General features: G+C 41.7%; 1 protein-coding gene across 1 annotated transcript in view; it reads left to right on the top strand.

The window, feature by feature from the left end:
* Positions 1-18677, top strand: part of Map7 (microtubule associated protein 7) — a 105764-nt gene that overhangs the window by 72024 nt on the left and 15063 nt on the right. Inside the window, exons 4-8 of the mRNA XM_035438762.1 lie at positions 1070-1233; positions 3140-3257; positions 6858-6968; positions 12615-12728; positions 17047-17171. Coding sequence (XP_035294653.1) covers positions 1070-1233; positions 3140-3257; positions 6858-6968; positions 12615-12728; positions 17047-17171 — 632 coding nt within the window. The remainder of the gene's footprint in view (positions 1-1069; positions 1234-3139; positions 3258-6857; positions 6969-12614; positions 12729-17046; positions 17172-18677) is intronic.

Genomic DNA, 18677 nt, shown 5'->3' with positions numbered 1-18677 from the left:
TTAAGAATCGGAGGAGCATGCATCCAAAGAAGAAATTAGTCACAAATGTTTACTTCATTTCATTGCTGCATTGCAATGCTGGGATCAAATCTGGAGCCTCACAGATGCTGTGCAAACATATTCCCACTGGACTACTTTCCCAGCCTCGTGTCCTTCAGATTTTTGTAGTATTCCCTTTGACTCAGCAATTCTGCTTCTGCATGGATATACCCACACATCTACAGAGATCTATGCTAGCACAATGGTGTAACTCAAAGTCTGAATTAGTAAAATCATAAAAATGTTTCAGATAACCTATCAAGCAAGCGATAATTGTTTATTTGAACAATACATAGATGATAAAATGGTGCAGAGCCATTAAAAATGCAGTTAGATTCAGGTTTTCCTATTTTTTAAAAGATTTTATTTATTTCTTATGTATCTATGTTTATCTGCACACCAGAAGAGGGCACCAGATCTCAAAACGGATGGTTGTGAGCCACCATGTGGTTGCTGGGAATTGAACTCAGGACCTCTGGAAGAGCAGTCAGTGCTCTTAACTTCTGAGCCATCTCTCCAGCCCCCCAGGTTTTCCTATTTTAATATGAGAAGCTTTCTGAGACTTTTAAGTGGAAAAAGTTAAGTGCAGAATAGTTACACTCTGAAACAATATGAATGGTATATGTCACTCATGGAGATAGAAATGGGATATAATGGATTCCAGGGTAAGAGGAAGACAGTCATTTCATCTTGTAAATCTACAATTATATATATGGCCTGGTGTGTGATGCATGCCTTTAGTCCCAGCACTCAGGAGGCAGAGGCAGGAGGATCTCTTTAAGTTTGAGGCCAGCCTGGTCTACAGAGTGAGTTCCAGGACAGCCAGGGCTGTTTACACAGAGAAACCTGAGAGCTATACATGTTCCCAAAGAGCAGAATTCAGGGCAGCCTCTTTGACATAGCGAGGAGAGCAAAGGCCAAGCTGGAGCTGCACAAACTGATAGCCCATTCAGTGTGGACCACTTACCCAGCACTAACTACTCAAGTCCTCAAGCTTGCCTGTGTTGGATCTCCCTGTTTTCACCCAAAGCTGCACGAGAAATCATCTGGCTAGAAAGAGAAGAGCGAGCCCGGCAGCACTATGAAAGGCACTTGGAAGCACGGAAGAAGAAGCTGGAGGACCAGCGTCTGAAGGAAGAGCGGAGGAGGGCTGCAGTGGAGGAGAAGCGAAGGCAGAGGCTGGAGGAGGACAAGGTACGACCACGCCCCTCTGTAGAGGACCGTTCCCCTGCTTCCGTAGTGCTAGATGTTCGGTTGCCATGTAGTCAGTGGTCCAGATAGCTGCCGGTGCTGGGAAGCACAGGGCAGGGGCGGGGGTGGGGGAGGACTGGATACCTGGTTATCAGTGTTGCTGCTGGAACTTTGAGTACTCGTGTTTCTCATGAAAACATAATCTCATTCATGCTTTGTTCGTCGTACTGATGTGCTAAAATCCCCAAGTGATCTTCCATAGGGTCTTGCTATTGTAAACATTTCCACGTAGGTAAATATTTCCACAGATGTACCTCATTTAACATTCACTCAACCCTTAAATAAATGTTATATGTTTCCCCAGACGGGCTATTAGGTTACACAGGTAATACAGCATAGGAAGCAGTGAGTGTCCTTGCCAGGTGAGGTGGAACATGCTTGTGATCTCAATACTCAGAAAACAGAGGCAGTAGGGTTACCACAAGTTCAAGGCTAGCCTGGCTATGTACCATTCATGCATCACAGATAAAAAGGTTTTCCTTTCTTGGAGCCCTCTCATTCTTGAGAGTTCTCTCTAACTTTTCCTCAATATGCACTCTGTGTGTGGGTATGGGGAGAAGAAAAATTATTGTTGTACCCTCACTTTCTGAATTCTTTTTTTTTTTTTTTTTTGGTTTTTCGAGACAGGGTTTCTCTGTGTAGCTTTGGAGCCTATCCTGGAACTTGCTCTGGAGACCAGGCTGGCCTCGAACTGAGAGATCCGCCTGCCTCTGCCTCTGCCTCTGCCTCCTGAGTGCTGGGATTAAAGGCTGGTGCCACCAATGCCCGGCCTGAATTCCATTTTTTGAATACGGCTCCATATGAGGCTGGGGATTTAGACATGGGCCAAGCACTTGCTAGCATGCATAAAGTCCTGACACCTTGCATCTCTGTATCTCTCACACACGCACACACATTTTGTTGGTGGTTTTTACTCTTTAGCTCTTTTTGGTTGCCCAGAACCCAAATAAATCACACATGGAGGTTTATTTTTAGTTAGGAGTGTCTGGCTTTAGCTTGACTGCTTCTAGCTAGCTTTTTTTTTTAATTATTAATCTTTAAATTAACCCATCTACCTTTTCCCTCTGGGCTTTTATCTTTCTTTCTTTTGTATATCTTACTTTCCTTCTTTGTGGGTGGCTGACCCCTGAGGTCCTCCTCTCCTTGTTGTCTCGATCCTCTTTCTCCTTTTTCTCCTTCTATTTATACTCTCTGCCTGCCAGCCCCGCCTGTCCTTGCTCCTGCCTGGCAGTAGACCATTGAGCTCCTTATTAGGACCACCAGGTATTTTAGACAGGCATAGTAACACAGCCTCACAGAGTTAAACAAATGCAGTGTAAACAAAAGTCACACACCTTAAAATAATGAAATAATAATGATAGCATGCATAAGATCCTGACACCTTAAATCTCAGTCACACACACACACACACACACACACACACACACACACACACACAAAAACAACAACAAAACTACCAATTAAATGGGGAAATGATGGTACACACCTATAGTCATAGCAGTCAGGAAGATCACAAGTTTGAGGCTAGCAAGACACTACATAAAATGTATACACGTAAATAAAAACACGTGTTGAGTGTCAGTCTAAGTGAAGTGAAGTGTCACACCCAGTAGGGAAGTATTTATTTGAGTATCTGTTATACGCAAGGGCTTTAAACTAGGAACTAATGGTAGTAGAAATAATCCAAGAATGTCACTGTTCCCATCTTAAGATAAAGTACACAAGTTAGAAAATAGATGCTAACAGCAATATTTAGGCAAGAATTTAGGTAGTCTACTCCACTCTGCCTTAAGTTCTGGAACCTTCAACTTAGCTAAGCCTAACCACTGGTTCTTCCATCCCACATAAGGAGCGCCATGAAGCTGTTGTACGACGGACGATGGAAAGGAGCCAGAAGCCAAAGCAGAAATATAACCGGTGGTCATGGGGAGGCCCTCTCCATGGGAGCCACAACATCCACAGTGCAGGTAAATACAGACACCACTTTCAAGTCTCCTCTTTGTGTTTGGTTTGGTTTGGTTTGGTTTAGTTTTCCTGAATAGTAAAGGTGCATTTGCTTCCCCTCCTCCCCAAATCTTTGATTGCAAAACAAAAATCCTGCTGAAATCATTAAACTATAATTAAATGCTACCACTGTTTGAGGGTAACAGGATGATGGAGGTAAAACCCAAGGACCTCTGTTTGCCTCTGTATGAGCTCCCTTTTGTGTGGGCTGCAGAGTCCCCTAGAGATGAAACCTATGCCATATTCTAAAATTCACCAGTCTGAACTGTGTTAGTGATTTGTTTGCATAAAGTTTTCATGTTTTGGGGATAAGTTAACCCATGCCCCTTTCTCCTGGGAAGAATCTCAGCAGTGTAGCTGGATCAGGGTCAGAACTTTGAGCGTGTGCACCCGACACTAGCATGTGCAGCACTGATGTTCTGCAGGAGCGTGTGCAGGTATCTTAGACAAGATATAGTAGTAAATGTCCAAGCTGCTTCTCTACTTAAGTGGTCATAAAATTATATTGAAATAGGAATTTAGCAAAAGATTTATTTTTGTACTGTAAATTCAATACACCTTAACTCTTACATAGTATGTCAATTCTTTTTCATTTGTGTGAGTCTGATACCCTTTTTTTTTTTTTAATCATGTCTTACATTCTGTCCCCAGGTGGTTCTGTTAAGTCATTATTCACCTTCTCCATTTAGCAGGGGTGGACCACCACGTCACAGTTTTTTTTTGGGGGGGGAAGGGGGGTCTAGAAAATCTGGTACAGATATCCCTGTATTGCTAACTGCCTGCTTTGTAGGTAGCCCCTGAGACGTAGGACCAGTTCATGGATAGCTGACCCGTCACCACCCTGGTCATCATGCATGCCTGCTGTCTATAGCATAGACCTAGATCTGAGATGGGCACAGTGTTTCTTAAGTATGATGTCATGACTCAGGTGACTTAAAGGTATTGAAATAATTACACATGGCATGTTTGCTTTCTCTTTAAGTCATTTTTAATAAAGTCTATTTACATTGTTTTTTAGCCAAGAATCACCTATAATCAAAGTGCATCCATTTTAATGGCTCCCATATCTATCAATACAGTATACTCATAGACAGCTTTTACTTTTATGTGAGTAATTGAATTGTTTTCATGTTTGCTGTGTTTTTTTTATTACTGTTTTTTGTAACCCTTAAATTTTTATTTTAAGTTCAACAAGTATAACCACAGTTTATTTCCCTATGACACTGAACCAAGCCTAGAAGCACATTCCCCCCGCCCTGTGTCTCTTTACCACCTGTGATGGAGCACACCCAAATCTGTCATCATAAATGACAAGTTTACATGTGATGTTTCATCTAGAAATAGTTTTCATGGATGTGCCACAAAGAAAAATGCTCATGGTAAATGTTTTTATGACCATGTTTTTCTTGTACCGAGCTTCATGCTTCCTGTCTATATGACAGAAATGCTCTGTTATACAGTGTCAGGCATCTTTGAGAAACAATAAACCTACATAGCCTTAATTCTTGCTCTCTATTTGGGCATCTGGAGCAGTAAAGTCAGTGACACACTTATGAGCTGTAAAGTAAAATCCAGCTTGGAGCAACTACTGGTATGAGGGGGGGGACCCGTGTGAGAAATGACTAGAATTTGTTGAAGGTCTCAGAAACTAGGATGACCCACTGGCATTGGGAGAGACATCCAGTGCTGCTCATCTCTAGCACCTTCACTTCATGCCGGCACCAAGCCTGGTCCTAAGCCTTGCTAATCATGCCAAGCCCTCAAGCCTAGAAATGGTCCCCATGAAATTTATAATCTTGTCTGGCTACTGGTACATCAGCTAATACTACCCTGGAAACAATTTTATCTATAAAATCACCAATAAAATTGTCTCAGATGACACACTATGCATGCCCCCATGGTTTCAACTATCTGTAGCAGAGCTGAAGACTTGGCCATTCACAATATGTTAGTAGATAAGAGACTGTCTAGCTCATTTTTTTCTACTTACTAGGAAATAGAACTAAATGTTTTTAGTAACCTATGAAGAAATACCAGAGGATAGGCTTAATATAGACACCGCTCTCCCCAGCTAAAGCTTAGTGTAGAAGCAACATCAGGAAATGCTGCTATCAAATCACATGAATATGGCTTTCATCTGTCCTTAAGCACACACCAAATCCATCATCCATCATTAGTATTTCCTATGTTTTCTCATTGCCCAGACCCCATCAGAGAAATGAAAATGAGTCCCAGTAATCACGTTAGGTCATTTTTTTTTTTTAAATCACAGATTCCAGCTATAAAAGTTAATCCCAGTTGAAAATTCACATCTCATTAATAAGTTATTGCCAGTAGATTATAATCATCAAAATGGCTATGCTATAGGGTAAAATTCACCAAAAATGTTTACTGCCCAGATTATTCAGACCATGGGAACAGCAAAATGGTGGTGCTACAGAGAACATTTCTATTGTGCTTTCATTAGCCATTGTAGATCAGAGTGTGCACACAATGCTGACAGATACGCACTGAGACAGGTAGAGTTTTATCTCAAGTCCATTCAGGCATCATGCACTTACAAATGAGTAAGATTGTGATCTGTTTGTGCTGTGATGACAGCAAATTAACAGAACTTTTTTTTTTTTTTTGCCTTTATAATGATGGTTTCCCTTCTGATTTGAACCCCAAAGCCATTCTTAAATTATTTGGCTCTAGAGTAATTTTAACAATAATACTCATTGACTTAGAGTTCTGATTTATACTGCTGCTGGGCAAGTTTATGTACTGATTCCACCTGTGATGTCTAGAGCCACACAGACCCCCAGTACTATCAAACCCAGAGCCATGGCACAGTTGGCAAACTCTACCACTGCACCCTTTTTGTTTGTTGATTTTCTGTCTGGAGCTGCAGTTCAGTTGTAGAGTTCAACCCGCAGGAGAGATAAAGAAACAGGAAGCAGGAAGGAGGGAGAATAGGAAACAGATGGACAGACTTGTACTAAATGGTGTGCACCTGCAATTCCTTGGATAGGGGGTCAAAGGTGTAGTAAGTCTCAGGCCAGGCCAGGCCAGGCTACGTTGAGACCCTATCTGAAAAAAAAAAAAAAAAAAAAAAATCAAGGCAGGGAGTGGGAGCTTGCAAAGATTCCCAAGCTGGCCTCAAATGTACAGTTCTGGACTAGCTTCCTAGTAGCTGGGATATAGGCAGAAACCAGCAGCAGACCCTGGTGTGCATTTTACCCCACCACACCCACTGTCCTGGGCCTTTTTGCTTTACAGTTGGCCTGTACCAGCTCAGTAGCCTTTCCCTCGCCCTTGAGATTGTCTTCATCTGCTCATGTTATAATAACATGTTTGCATGTAAACTGCTGAACTAAACATTTATATTATTTCTTAAGGGGAAAAAATGAGTGTTATTTCTTGCCTTTAAGTGACTTTCATTGGCCCACTTAGAAAACTGTGCTGTTATGGAAGATCTAGAAATCATGCTGAACGCCTTCAGTCCTGCTTCTCCTTTCACCACTGAACAATTTCAATCCTGCATGCCTGCTGTCAATTAGCATTATCTCCATTTGTTTTAGATCCAGACAGGAGGTCAGTTTCCACCATGAATCTTTCGAAACATGTTGATCCTGTCATTAGCAAGCGGCTCTCGTCCTCATCTGCAACCTTGCTAAATTCTCCAGATAGAGGTACAGTCAAAAGGAAAACCAAACCTGTTCTGTTACTTACTTGATGTTTTCTTTTCTGGATGTATACAGATGGAAATAGCATCTGAAGTTGCTCTCCCTACGTTTCTTAAATAGGAAGAAAAAAATTTGAGAGTAAAAAGGCAATAAGCGGCCGAGCATCACTTGCCTTGGGACGAGAGCGTTTCTCGTGTTAGACGGTGGCTGAATGGTGCTTTTAGCAGTGCAAAGCGGTGCTTCCCTCAACCGTTTAGCAAATGAACTCACCCACCTATCCACCAGAAAGGAGATAACCTTGTTCTGAACAGTTCCTTTCTTTCAATCATCCATATGTTGGGAGTTCTAGGTTCCGGCTTTCGAAAGAAAACTTTAAATGATTCATGATGGCAGTTTCATATTACCAGTTTGTTTCTCATGTGGAGGACCATTTCTTACAGCATTTCATACATTGTGATTGGTTGTTTGCTGTCCATTCATTTCAGTCTCAAGGGATTGACCTAATTTTAAGGCTGTCATCACCATGACTACCTCCTGAACAGGTTAATGATCATGGTCTTCCAGCCAGAGTCTTAACTGGGTTTTGAGTTTATACATCCTATGGATTTACAGTACATGAGTGTTTAGTTATTCATAAAAGGAAAGTTTTATTTTACATCATAGGAGAAACATTCAAGCTTTTAAGAGAAGCTCCTTGTTTTAGTAACTAAGATGATTTTAAATAAAAACCAAAGATATTGTGTAATGAAAAAAAACACATACTTTTTAAAAGTAACAAAATATGGTGATTTTAAAAAACTGGAAAGTGTCATGTCTTAATCTTTAATAAGAATGTAATGTGTGCATGTCCTGTGTGTATGTCAGTTCATATATTTTGTATTTTGTTATTGGTATAGTGCCATTGTAATATATAATATTATATGAATGTTGGTATTATTTATAAAGTAGTAAACGTCTGAACAATCTCTTATCCTTGTTGCTTACCCAAACTGTTCCTTTTTTTAAAGCTAAATTTGCCTAAAGCACTTATATTATCATGTAATCAAGTTTTAGGGGCTATTTATGTTAATTTATTGTTGATTAAATTTCCTTCATCAATATGCAGATGAGATGGAGTATATTCTGGGGAGGGTAGACTTGTGTTTCAAGCTCATTCCCTTATTAGAACATAAAACATAGATACAGCGTGGATGTTGTTCCTACAATTGTCTGGTCACATCTCTTTCCTTTTAAAGTGGTCACTTACCCAGCACTTTAATGTCATATTTTTGTGAGCCTGGGTCTGAGACAAACCATAGTTAGAGATTTATAATACTCTTAAGTTACACCTTGCTCTCCTGCCTCCTGCAGTCCCAGGCAAAGATGAGAGTAAAGAGACAGACTATAAACAGGATGATGCCCAGTCCCATCTCTGGGGATTCAAAGTGCTGAATTCTGTGTCAGTTAGAAATAAACTTATGTGTAAAAACTTTGCATGATGTATCTGATTGCATTTACTTAAAGTAATGTGGTTTGGGAACTAAGATCCATTGGGTAGCCCATCTGTTGATTTGAGTACCTCAGAGCTTAAGAATCTAACTTTTAATGTCCCTTTTGGTAATGATTATCAAGAGGGACTGGAGGTGAGATTAGAAGCCCCTCCCCAAGCTCTATCGTCCTACAGTTCTCACCTTCATGGCCTCCACGTGTACTTTCTTTGTTCTTGTTCTGTTTTGAGATGGGGGGTCTCACTTACGTAACACTGACTGGCCTGGAATTCAGTATGTAGACCAGGCGGGCCTGGAACTTGCTTCTACCTTCTGCCAATTGGTTGAGATCACAGCCACAACAAGATATTCATCCTCTGGCTAAATGAGAAGTAGAGGTAGGATGCCAAGACCAATAGATCTCAATAACTAGTCTGCAGCTGGACCCAGGAAACTGCTCCTTGAATCAAGACACAGGGCTACAGAGTTGAAAGCTAAGCTAAAGTGATAGTATCAGATGGGGAGCTCTGAAGTCAGCCCTGCTCTCCTGCCCCTATCAAAGGAGCTGCAGCAAGTTCCTGGTGTGACAGATCAGACCAACCTGGAAGAGGCTCTCATGATATAAAAGGCTTTGTTTGCTTGTTTTGGTTAAGCAAAATCTTCAGTAAGACTACTTTTCTGGCAGCTTTTTCTGCACATTAGTTATGCCTTATTGTCTCGCTAAAAGAGTTCTTAAATTCAACTAGAAGCTATTATCAACTAATGTCAATAGAGCCTATGCAATATTATTAAATTGTTTTAGCTTTCTCTGGCCTGTAGCAGTAGCCTTTAAGCTGATATGAAACTGAAGCTCTACAATCAGGGCTGATGGTTGGCTGGAACACATCTGAACAGCTCTGGTTATTAAATGTACTGAAACACTGTCAAGTTACTTAGTAAATAGCCACTTCCCCCAAATGTGCTTTCTCAGACACTCCAAACACAGTGGCAGCTGCTATGGTTATTTCTGTGGCCTACCTTTTAAGAAATATTTGTGATTTGAGGATCGGGATGGCTCTGTGAGTAAAATACCACACCAGCATGAAGACCTGAGTTAGCTCATTTGGAACCTACTTTAAAAATCTAGGCACAGGTAGGCAGTAGTGGTGCACACCTCTAATCCCAGCATTTGGAAGGCAGAGGCTGGGGGATCTCTGTAAATTCAAGGCCATCCTAGTCTACTTAATGCATTCTAGGACAGCCGGAGCTACATAGGGAGACCCTGTCTTGGAAAAAATAAAAATGAATGAATGAATGAATTAAAATTAATTTTAGCTGGGCAGTGGTTGTGCACGCCTTTAATCCCAGCACTCAGGAGGCAGAGGCAGGCGGATCACTGTGAGTTCGAGACCAGCCTGGTCTACAAGAGCTAGTTCCAAGACAGCCTCCAAAGCCACAGAGAAACCCTGTCTCAAAAAAAAAAAAATTTAATTTTAAAAATTCCATGGAGATGGAGAGATGGCTCGATGGTTAGGAGCACTGCCTGCTCTTCCAGAGGACCCAGGTCCAATTCCCAGCACCCACACAGCAGTTCACACCTGTCTGTAACTCCATTTCCAGGGGATCTGACACCTTCACACAGACATACTTGCAGGAAAAACACAAATGCACATGAAATAAAAATAAATTATTTAAAAAAAAAAATCCAGACTAGCAGCACTCACCTGTAATCCCAGCCCTGGAGCATCAGAGAAAGGCAGATCCTTGGAGCTTGCTGAGTCTGGCTGGCTTAATGAGTGCCCTCCAAGTTCAGACAGGAGATATGTCTCAAAAAACCATGTGAGGGGAGAGAGATACTCATCACTTAAGCACACTTGCGCTGATGAGTTCAGTTCCCAGCATCCATGGCAAGTGGCTTATACTTGACTGTAGCTCCAGCTTTCAGGGTTCCAGTATGCTCTTCTGGCCTCTACAAGGAGACACACACACACACACACACACACACACACACACACACACACACACACACAAAAAAAAAAAAAAAAAAAACATTTTTTAAAATAAGATAGATATCAGTTGATGAGGATACTTAACATTGACTCATGGACTCCACCTTCATACGTGTGTAAACATGTACTTACACCTATATATACACATAAATAAAACGGGAACACACAAAGGGGAGGAAAAAGAAAATACTTTTATTTTTATACCTGAATATAGTGTCACATGGTAAAGCATGTGAGTTCTCATTGATTGTCCCTCTAAACTCTACAACAGAGACAGTGTTGCCATTTGGAAATTTCCATTAAAGGTTCATATCCTCATCTTTAACGCCACACATTTAACTAGATCTTTCTCAAGAAGGAACAACAGAGGGCTTAAAAACAGGGAGCATGAGGGGCTGGAGAGATGGCTTAGAGGTTAAGAGCACTGACTGCTCTTCCAGAGGTCCGAGTTCAATTCCCAGCAACCACATGATGGCTCACAACCATCCGTTATGAGATCTGGTGCCCTCTTCTAATGTTTATTTAATAAAGATATACATGGAAGTAGAATGTTGTATACATAATAAATAAATGAAAACTTAAAAAAAAAAAAAAAACAGGGAGCATGAAACTCTCTACTCTTAGCTAAAATTTGTCTAGACAGTTTCAGGTGTGGTGGTGAAAGCCTAAACCCACCCTTAGGAGGCTGAGACAGAAGGAAGGGTCAAGGGCTCCCTGGCCTATTTAGTGAGAACTTGTCTCCAAAATAAGTAAATAATTAGAAATTAATCAATACATTCTCACTTTGAATCAATATCATAGTACATAGTGATTTTCACTGCTGCCTTTGTGTTTTTAGTTAATCATAAGGCTAGAAAATATGTAATCATGGAAGCCAAGTATTGTGCACCAAACCCATGATCCCAGCACTTGGGTGATAGAGGCAGGATTACTATGAGTTTGAGGCCACCTACAGAGTGTGACCTTGTCACAAAATAATAATAATAATAGTTTAACCATAACGGTTTTCCTAATAAACAGACAATCTAATGGAAAAGTCAGTAATTCTTAAATTAACTAAAGCTCTGATCAGAAAAGTCACTCTTAAAATAAAGCCATGTCATTAAAGGACTTCCTGGAGATTGGTTCTCCCTGCACAGAAGCAACCCCTTTCAGTGTAGCAGTATGTGGTTTTATAAACTAAACCAGATTCCCTGGAGTTTGAAGTATTGTTCCTCTAAGAAATAGTATATAAAGACTGTCTTGAGTGACATGGGAAGGCGTTCTGGAAGAGTGGTGTGTGGTCTTTTTATTGCAGTGGCATCTGTAGGAATTTGCAAGCTTCTTCACTGGTACCTTCATTGTTTGGTGTGCACCATCACTAGATGCTAACCCTGTAAACAAATTCATAACTAGCATGCATCTCCTAACCACGGCCTTGCCAAATCCCGGTTGTTTGGGACTGATATGTCATTGTGTTGTTTTTAAGTTTGTTTTCTAAATTCTTCAGACGTCACTGATAATCTTCGGGAGTAGAATTGGACTTTGGACTTTGGCATTTCTGCTTAATTTTGGACTTTGGCATTTCTGCTTAATTTTGTCTTTCTTCAGCTTTAGCCTTGATCCTCAGCTGAAAGTTTTGTATTGTGCCAAACAGGGCCCTGAAAGAGCCCAGCTTGTCATGAGCCTTCTTTCACTTTAGTGTAGCTCACCTCCTTCCAGTTACTCTAAACAATACAGGGCAATCCATTGTAGTTTAACAGCGCCCTCGGTCCTTTATGTAAATCTAGTCTCTATTTGCCAGCCCTTATGAGGCTGATTATTAAGATGTACAGGAATCCCTGTGTCAGAGATGGGTGCCACCAGTCTGCTGCCCATCATGACATCTCATATCAGTATGAGTTCTTTTTAGTAGCAGATCTGTAGTTGAAATGGTTCTTCCTTTTCAAGACCTGTTTGTTTAACAAGGGTGATTAGCAAAATACATTCCAGCTGCCCCTTTAGAGCCTTCTTTAAGTGTTGAGGAAAGGTAGCGATCATGGAATAACTGCTCCCCTTGGGTAGGGATCCAGTTGTCCTGACTCATGGCCACATGTCCTCCCTGGAGAGCCTGGACTGTCTCAAACGTCCAGACTATGGAGGTATTAGGTATGATGTTCTGCATCCTCTTGGCCCGGCAAACAGTGTTCCTAACATCTTGCTTATGTGGTGACATTTAGCTCGCCGCCTGCAGCTCAGCCCCTGGGAGAGCAGCGTTGTAAACAGACTGCTGACGCCCACACATTCCTTCCTGGCCAGAAGTAAAAGCACCGCTGCCTTGTCTGGAGACACAGGTAAAGTCGTCCAGGCACAACTTTCTGGTGAGGTACAGTCCTCCTTTCGAAGCCTGTCTTCCCACGTTCTTTTAACCCCACCTCCATTCAGCTGGTGTGTGCTTCCCTCTGTTGGTGTTGGCTCTGTGTTCTTGGCATTGTTTCCTCTTTGCATCCACTGCAACATCTTATCGGGACACCAGACACCAGGCAGGCAGATGACGCCCCCTCATTGTGATCACATGGCCTCCATTTATTTGTAAGATCAGCAGAAAAACAAGGATCAGTTACCTGCTTTTCTATCTGCCCCTGTATCCCAGTAGATGACCAAGGGGAGTAGATACAATTTAATGTTTAATGCTACTGTGCAGGCTTGGAAATAAATCAGCACACTCCTCCAACATAAGCACATAGTTTCTTAATACGTCAGCTTCTCAGTCCTGTGCCAAGTTTGTGTGGGTAACCTAGGAGCTGCCTTCTAAACCCGGAATAGCTGAGAAGGCTAATTGAATGCACTTACTTGTGACATTCATTGCAAACAATATAGAACATACCTAATCCTGCTTGTTACATTAAAACTCTTTACAATGCAGAATGAAAATTGAGTGTAATGTATCCAGTTGGTAAGAACCATCCATGTAGACTTTGAGTAACATCTCTCTCCTGGCTACAGAGGTTTAGATTTCCCAAGTCTCTCTGGGGGCAGATGGCATGTCTGGGGAACCAGCCTAGCAGCCCCTCATCCTTTGCACTTAGGAAATTGCACACCCTCTTTGAAAATCACCCTTTAAAAATGCTTTGTCTCTTCATTCACATTAGTCTGCTGCACAAACAAAGCTCTTGGAGATTTTATGGTGGCTCTCATCTGTAGTACCCAGAGAGCTAACAAGTGTCAACTCTACTCACCATCCTATGTGGGTCAGTGAAGACCACTCAGATCTCGGCATCCTCAACACCTCTTTCTGGAGATAAGTGCAGTGGCTGGAAGTGCCTCTCCAGGCCTCTTGGCGAACCTTCAGGATGTTGGCCTCCCCTCTTGGCACTCACACTGCATCTAGGTTTTTTTTTTCTACAGGAAAGAGTGCAGCATCTAAAGATAGTCTGTTTTATGCTGTGAATTTCATACCTCTTTGCAAGTGATGAAAGCAGTCCTTAACCTGTTGAATCTTCCAGGCTGTTTGTTCATCCTGTTATGTGGACACTCCATGGTGTGTGACCATCACACTCCTGAATCCATGTTGTATGTTATCTTGTTCCAAAGCTGGAAACTTGTCTTTCTCTGCTGTTTCTGTCAGCACTGACTCTTGGCAATTCTTTCACTCCCCCCTAGCCTCTCCCATACCATTTCATTTCCACTCATTAGTTCCCCACCTGGCCCCCTTCCCTTCCTTGTTATGCTTAGTTGGGGTGCTTTTCATCTGTAGATTGGCTCTTTATTTTATGACTTCTCTATTCTTTTTTATTAAATTGTTACATTTTAGTAATTGTTTTAGTGAGAAACATTATAAATTTTGGTACATTATCTAGGTTATTATTATTTATCACATTGATGATAGCTTATATTTAATGAGATTAAAAGCTGGCTTTTATGAATATTTCCATTTGGAATTATGTATGTAAATATATGTCCTCTAGTTGTCTTTTCAGAGACATCTGCTGTCATCTTTATTTTCCATACACTTTCCTGATTATTTTCTTTCCATTTTAGTTTTCTTTCTTACTTCATCTTATTCCCAATTGCCATTGCAGAAGAGGGACCTATATCCATAGATAGAATTACAGTAGCAGATTAAGACTGGCACCCTTGTCCCTTAAGGTATTTAGAGCTTGTAGGACCCCTCCCAACTCCCACATCCCACAACCCTGAGCAAGCAGTAAAGCTCCTGGGTGTTGGAAACTCCATCTTTGGGTTGATTTTTCCAAAGCCCATGGTTTTCCAGAACCTGCAAAATATGCTCCTGATCACTAGAGGTCAGAACAAAGCAAATCAGAGCTCTTTAGATGTGCATGGCAGGCTTTAATAATGTCACCATCCTACTGTGCAGGTCTTTTACACTCTGATTCCCAGCCCCTTGAGCTGCACTGCCTTGCTCTGTGCTCACTGGTTCCCACTGAAGAGCTTGATGGGTGGGGTTAATGTACTCTTGACTTCCAGGAGCAGTGGAAGACTTTCTCAAGGCAGTTGCATCCTCTTTAATCAAACGATGCAGGACATGGAATGTACAGGGGTGGGAAGTATGTATTGCTCTTGTGTTTCTTCAGAAGAATGAGATTATTCAATTTGCAGGTTTCAGCTTTTCAGTGGTAGATGTTCAAGATTTAATCCCTTTGGAATTTCTAGTGTCTGTTTTAGCCAGAAAGTATTTCTTGAACAATTAAGGTTGAAGATTTTTAAATAGAACAGCACTTCAGGGTATTCTCAAACCTCATATGGTGGTGCACGCCTTTAATCCCAGTACTCAGGAGGCAGAAGCAGGTGGATCACTTTGAGTTCGAGGCCAGCCTGGTCCACATTGCAAACTACAAGGTAGCCAGGGCCACGTGGTGAGAAGAGAATATATTCTGCCCCCATTTAATGCTTTTTCAACTCTCCAATGAAGAATAAACATGATGAAATTAAATTGCATCTAGGATGGCCTCAACAAACACTTATGAAATTGTTCACTTTACAAGAAAATGAAGTCAAGTTTCTGTTATGTTCTTTTTTAGTGTCAGCCTTGACCTCAGAGCAGGCCTGTTCTCCAGGGGTTCTTGACCTTTGGGCAAGGCTAATAGTCCCTGGCTTTGCCTGAGCACTGGCAAAGTGCTGATCATTAGTCCCCAGGAAAGCCCCATGCAGGACGTGGTTTCTGCAGTGTATTGCAAAAGAAACAAAGTTATTTTCCAGTATTTTCCCTTGGGGTCACCACAAGCAAAGACAAGAGGTTTCCTACCTCAAAGTACAAATCTACCCCTCACCACTGAAGATCAGAAGCAGGGCTTTGTGTCCATTCCCATGTTCTTATAGAGAGAACTGGGAAAATAGCAATCTTTCAGATTATTGTAAGAAAGGTGAGCTTATGTTTTGTTGAGATACAGGAAAAAAGCATGCAGCTCCCATCCCAGTCCGTCCACGGGCTTCACCATGCAATGTTGAGAAGATCCTGGGAGGCGTGTGATGAGAGGCTTTACTGGGAAAGATGCACTTTAGAGCTGGAATTCTGCTCAATGAAGGTCGTCGTAGTTTCCATCCCCCAGCAGAGCAAGCATCAGAAAGATGCAGGGTATGGTCGTGCACATTTGTAATCCCGGCACTCCTCCAGATGCTAAGACAGGGGAATTGCCACAAGTTCATGGTCAGCCTGGGGAATGCAAATACATAGTGAGCCCTGTCTCTAAAAGTTAAGAACTGATACAGGAACTAGGGGTGCATAAAGAAATTTTATAACCTGGCTCGAGTATATGGCATTACCTTCAATTAAGGTATTTTTGATGAAGAACAAGATTTTTTTTAATGAAATCTGAAATTCTGGCACCTGTGCAATATTAAATAAATTCTCTTAAACCTATGCACAGTTCCTTTGAAGGTGAGCTGTCAAAACTGCCTTTTCAAAAAAAAAAAATTCTGTCCTTTGTAAAACTGTAACTGCTAACCATGATTCAGCCACAGTATTGGCAATCCTAATGCTAATGTTCTTGCCATTTTAAATAATTTCATCCTGTCTCCCTGTATTTTCTATGGCTTGGCTTTGGGGCGTGGGGCAGAAGTATGTATAGGCTTGCCTTTAAATGGATAAATCAGTTCTTTTCTGGCTATTATTAACTATCCCTATAACAAGTCTTAAACACCTGGTAAGACCTGATCAGCTGACATTTTAAATCTCAGTCACTTTCCCCCACTTGCTCCTGAACTTGGCTCTTGAGACCGGTGTAGACCTTACTTGCCTACTCACCAGCTTCCTCGTTCCGTTTCAGATGTAACTAGGAAAAATCTGTTTATAAATCAGTCTTCACATAAAAATGGCATCACTCATACAGGGTTGTAGCAGAACCATTGGTTTGTAGTCATGCAAGGCTGCTATTGTCCATAAATACTGGATTGTTTCTGTGTCTTTAGTCATAACTGAAACAGACAAGTAGCATTATATTCCAGGTCTTTCATGGACACACAGGTAAAAGGAGAGTTGAGGAACACGGGGCCGGGTGCCGTTAGGTAGTAACACCTTCTCTCTACTTTTCTCTCCATCTGCTCTGCTCCTTCTCCTGAACCTGCCTCTGGCTTTCTTCACCTGCTCCTCTGGCACTCTTGTGTGTAAAACCAATCACTGCACTCTAGTCATCCCCATTTGTCCTCGTTCAGCATCTTCCAGCCCCATCATCATGCCCTTCAAAGCTGCACACTCTAGAAATCCCGTGGACCGGCCAAAACTCTTTGTTACACCGCCTGAGGGCTCTTCGAGAAGGAGGACCATTCATGGAACAGCGGTGAGTAGTGGTGGAGAGGCTCTGTCTCTGTGAGGAGTGGGCTCTGCCCTCAACTGTATTCCAGGTACAAGATCAGATGACTACAACATATCGTCCCACCCATTATAAATCCAGAAGGCTGTGTGCTTCTGCCCCTTACTGCCTCTCCACTTGGGGATTTTTGTTTCTCCCTAAACATTTAAACTTGAGGATGAAACTGTTCTTTACACAAGTACCAATAGGCAAGTCTATTCTGCTGGGCTGTTTATATAAATAAGTGGTTAGAATACTTTTTGAAAGTCAGACACCAAGTTGCCTTTGCAGGGAAGTGAGCCTGGCCTGCCACCCCTAACCATTTATCCCATTTCCAGAAGCTGACTCTGCTCACTCTGAACCAGATATAGATATCCTGGTCAAAGCCCATATCTTAAAACATGGGGAAGAGAAGTATTTGGAAACATTCCTTGTTCAGTAGGCACCTCTTGGAAGGCTATAGAACTCTACACCCTGGGTCTTTAAAGTGAAGGATAGATAGTATGTGTACTTATTACTCCCGACAGGGTAACTGGGCACATTTATGACTGATCCTGCTGTAAAGGAAGTGCGGTCATTTATGTATCTCTAGAAATCCACCCTTATCATCATTTAAACTGTGCACTTATTGTTGTGGTTGAAAGTTACAGACATTGTTCTATGGCTTTGGACCCTGGACTTCAGTCATATAATGAGTCCCCAATCCACCACATGTCAGTGCATGCCTGGAAGGATAATAGTGTGACCATTGTCATGAGAGGCTAAAAACCTTAAAAAAAAAACCTTGCCAGACAGAGCAATTCTGGTCTTTAAAAGGTTTGCTTAGCAGTAGATTTGAGGGCTGTGAGAGCTTGGTGATTCTGCCTACCGGAGAGTTTCTCGTGAGCCCCTTCAGGCATCAGGGTTTGATTCATAACTGAGACAGGCTTCCAGCCGTACAGCCAAAGGTGAGCTACTTTTGATGTCTGTAAAGTGTCACTTCGTTAGCTTTCTGATTTTGTAGAGATCCAGGCTGTAACCAGAGTGACAGCCAAGCAGAACAGTTGGGGTGCTTATTTACGGAAGGACAAGAATCTGAGCCCTTTTGGAAAGTAAGGTAGAAGGCTGACTGTGACTAACAGAATGAAAGTCTGTCATCTCTTGAACCTTGCTTGGTTATGTTTGTTAATGCCTTCCTCTCTCTGTGTGTGATCAATTAGAATTTTCACTGCCTTACGACCAAATATGTAGGGGAATACTACTGTCGGAAAAAATGACTTCTAAATCTGTACTGTGGAATCCAGTACTGATTAGCCATATTGAATTTTTTTTTAAAGTAGCTAGTGACATAAATGAACTGAATATTTAATTTTTAAAAAAGTGTTTGTGCATGGGCTAGGATGTGGCTCAGTGTGTAAAGTGCTTGCTGTGCCAGTATGAGGACCTGAGTTCAGACACCAGCATAAAACACAACTGAGGCCTTATGACTGTATAACTTCAGCATTGAGATGTAGA

The sequence above is a fragment of the Cricetulus griseus genome, chromosome 2, assembly GCF_003668045.3.
Source record: "Cricetulus griseus strain 17A/GY chromosome 2, alternate assembly CriGri-PICRH-1.0, whole genome shotgun sequence".
NCBI classification, from domain to species: domain Eukaryota; kingdom Metazoa; phylum Chordata; class Mammalia; order Rodentia; family Cricetidae; genus Cricetulus; species Cricetulus griseus.
This window is presented reverse-complemented; position numbering and strand designations above follow the sequence as displayed.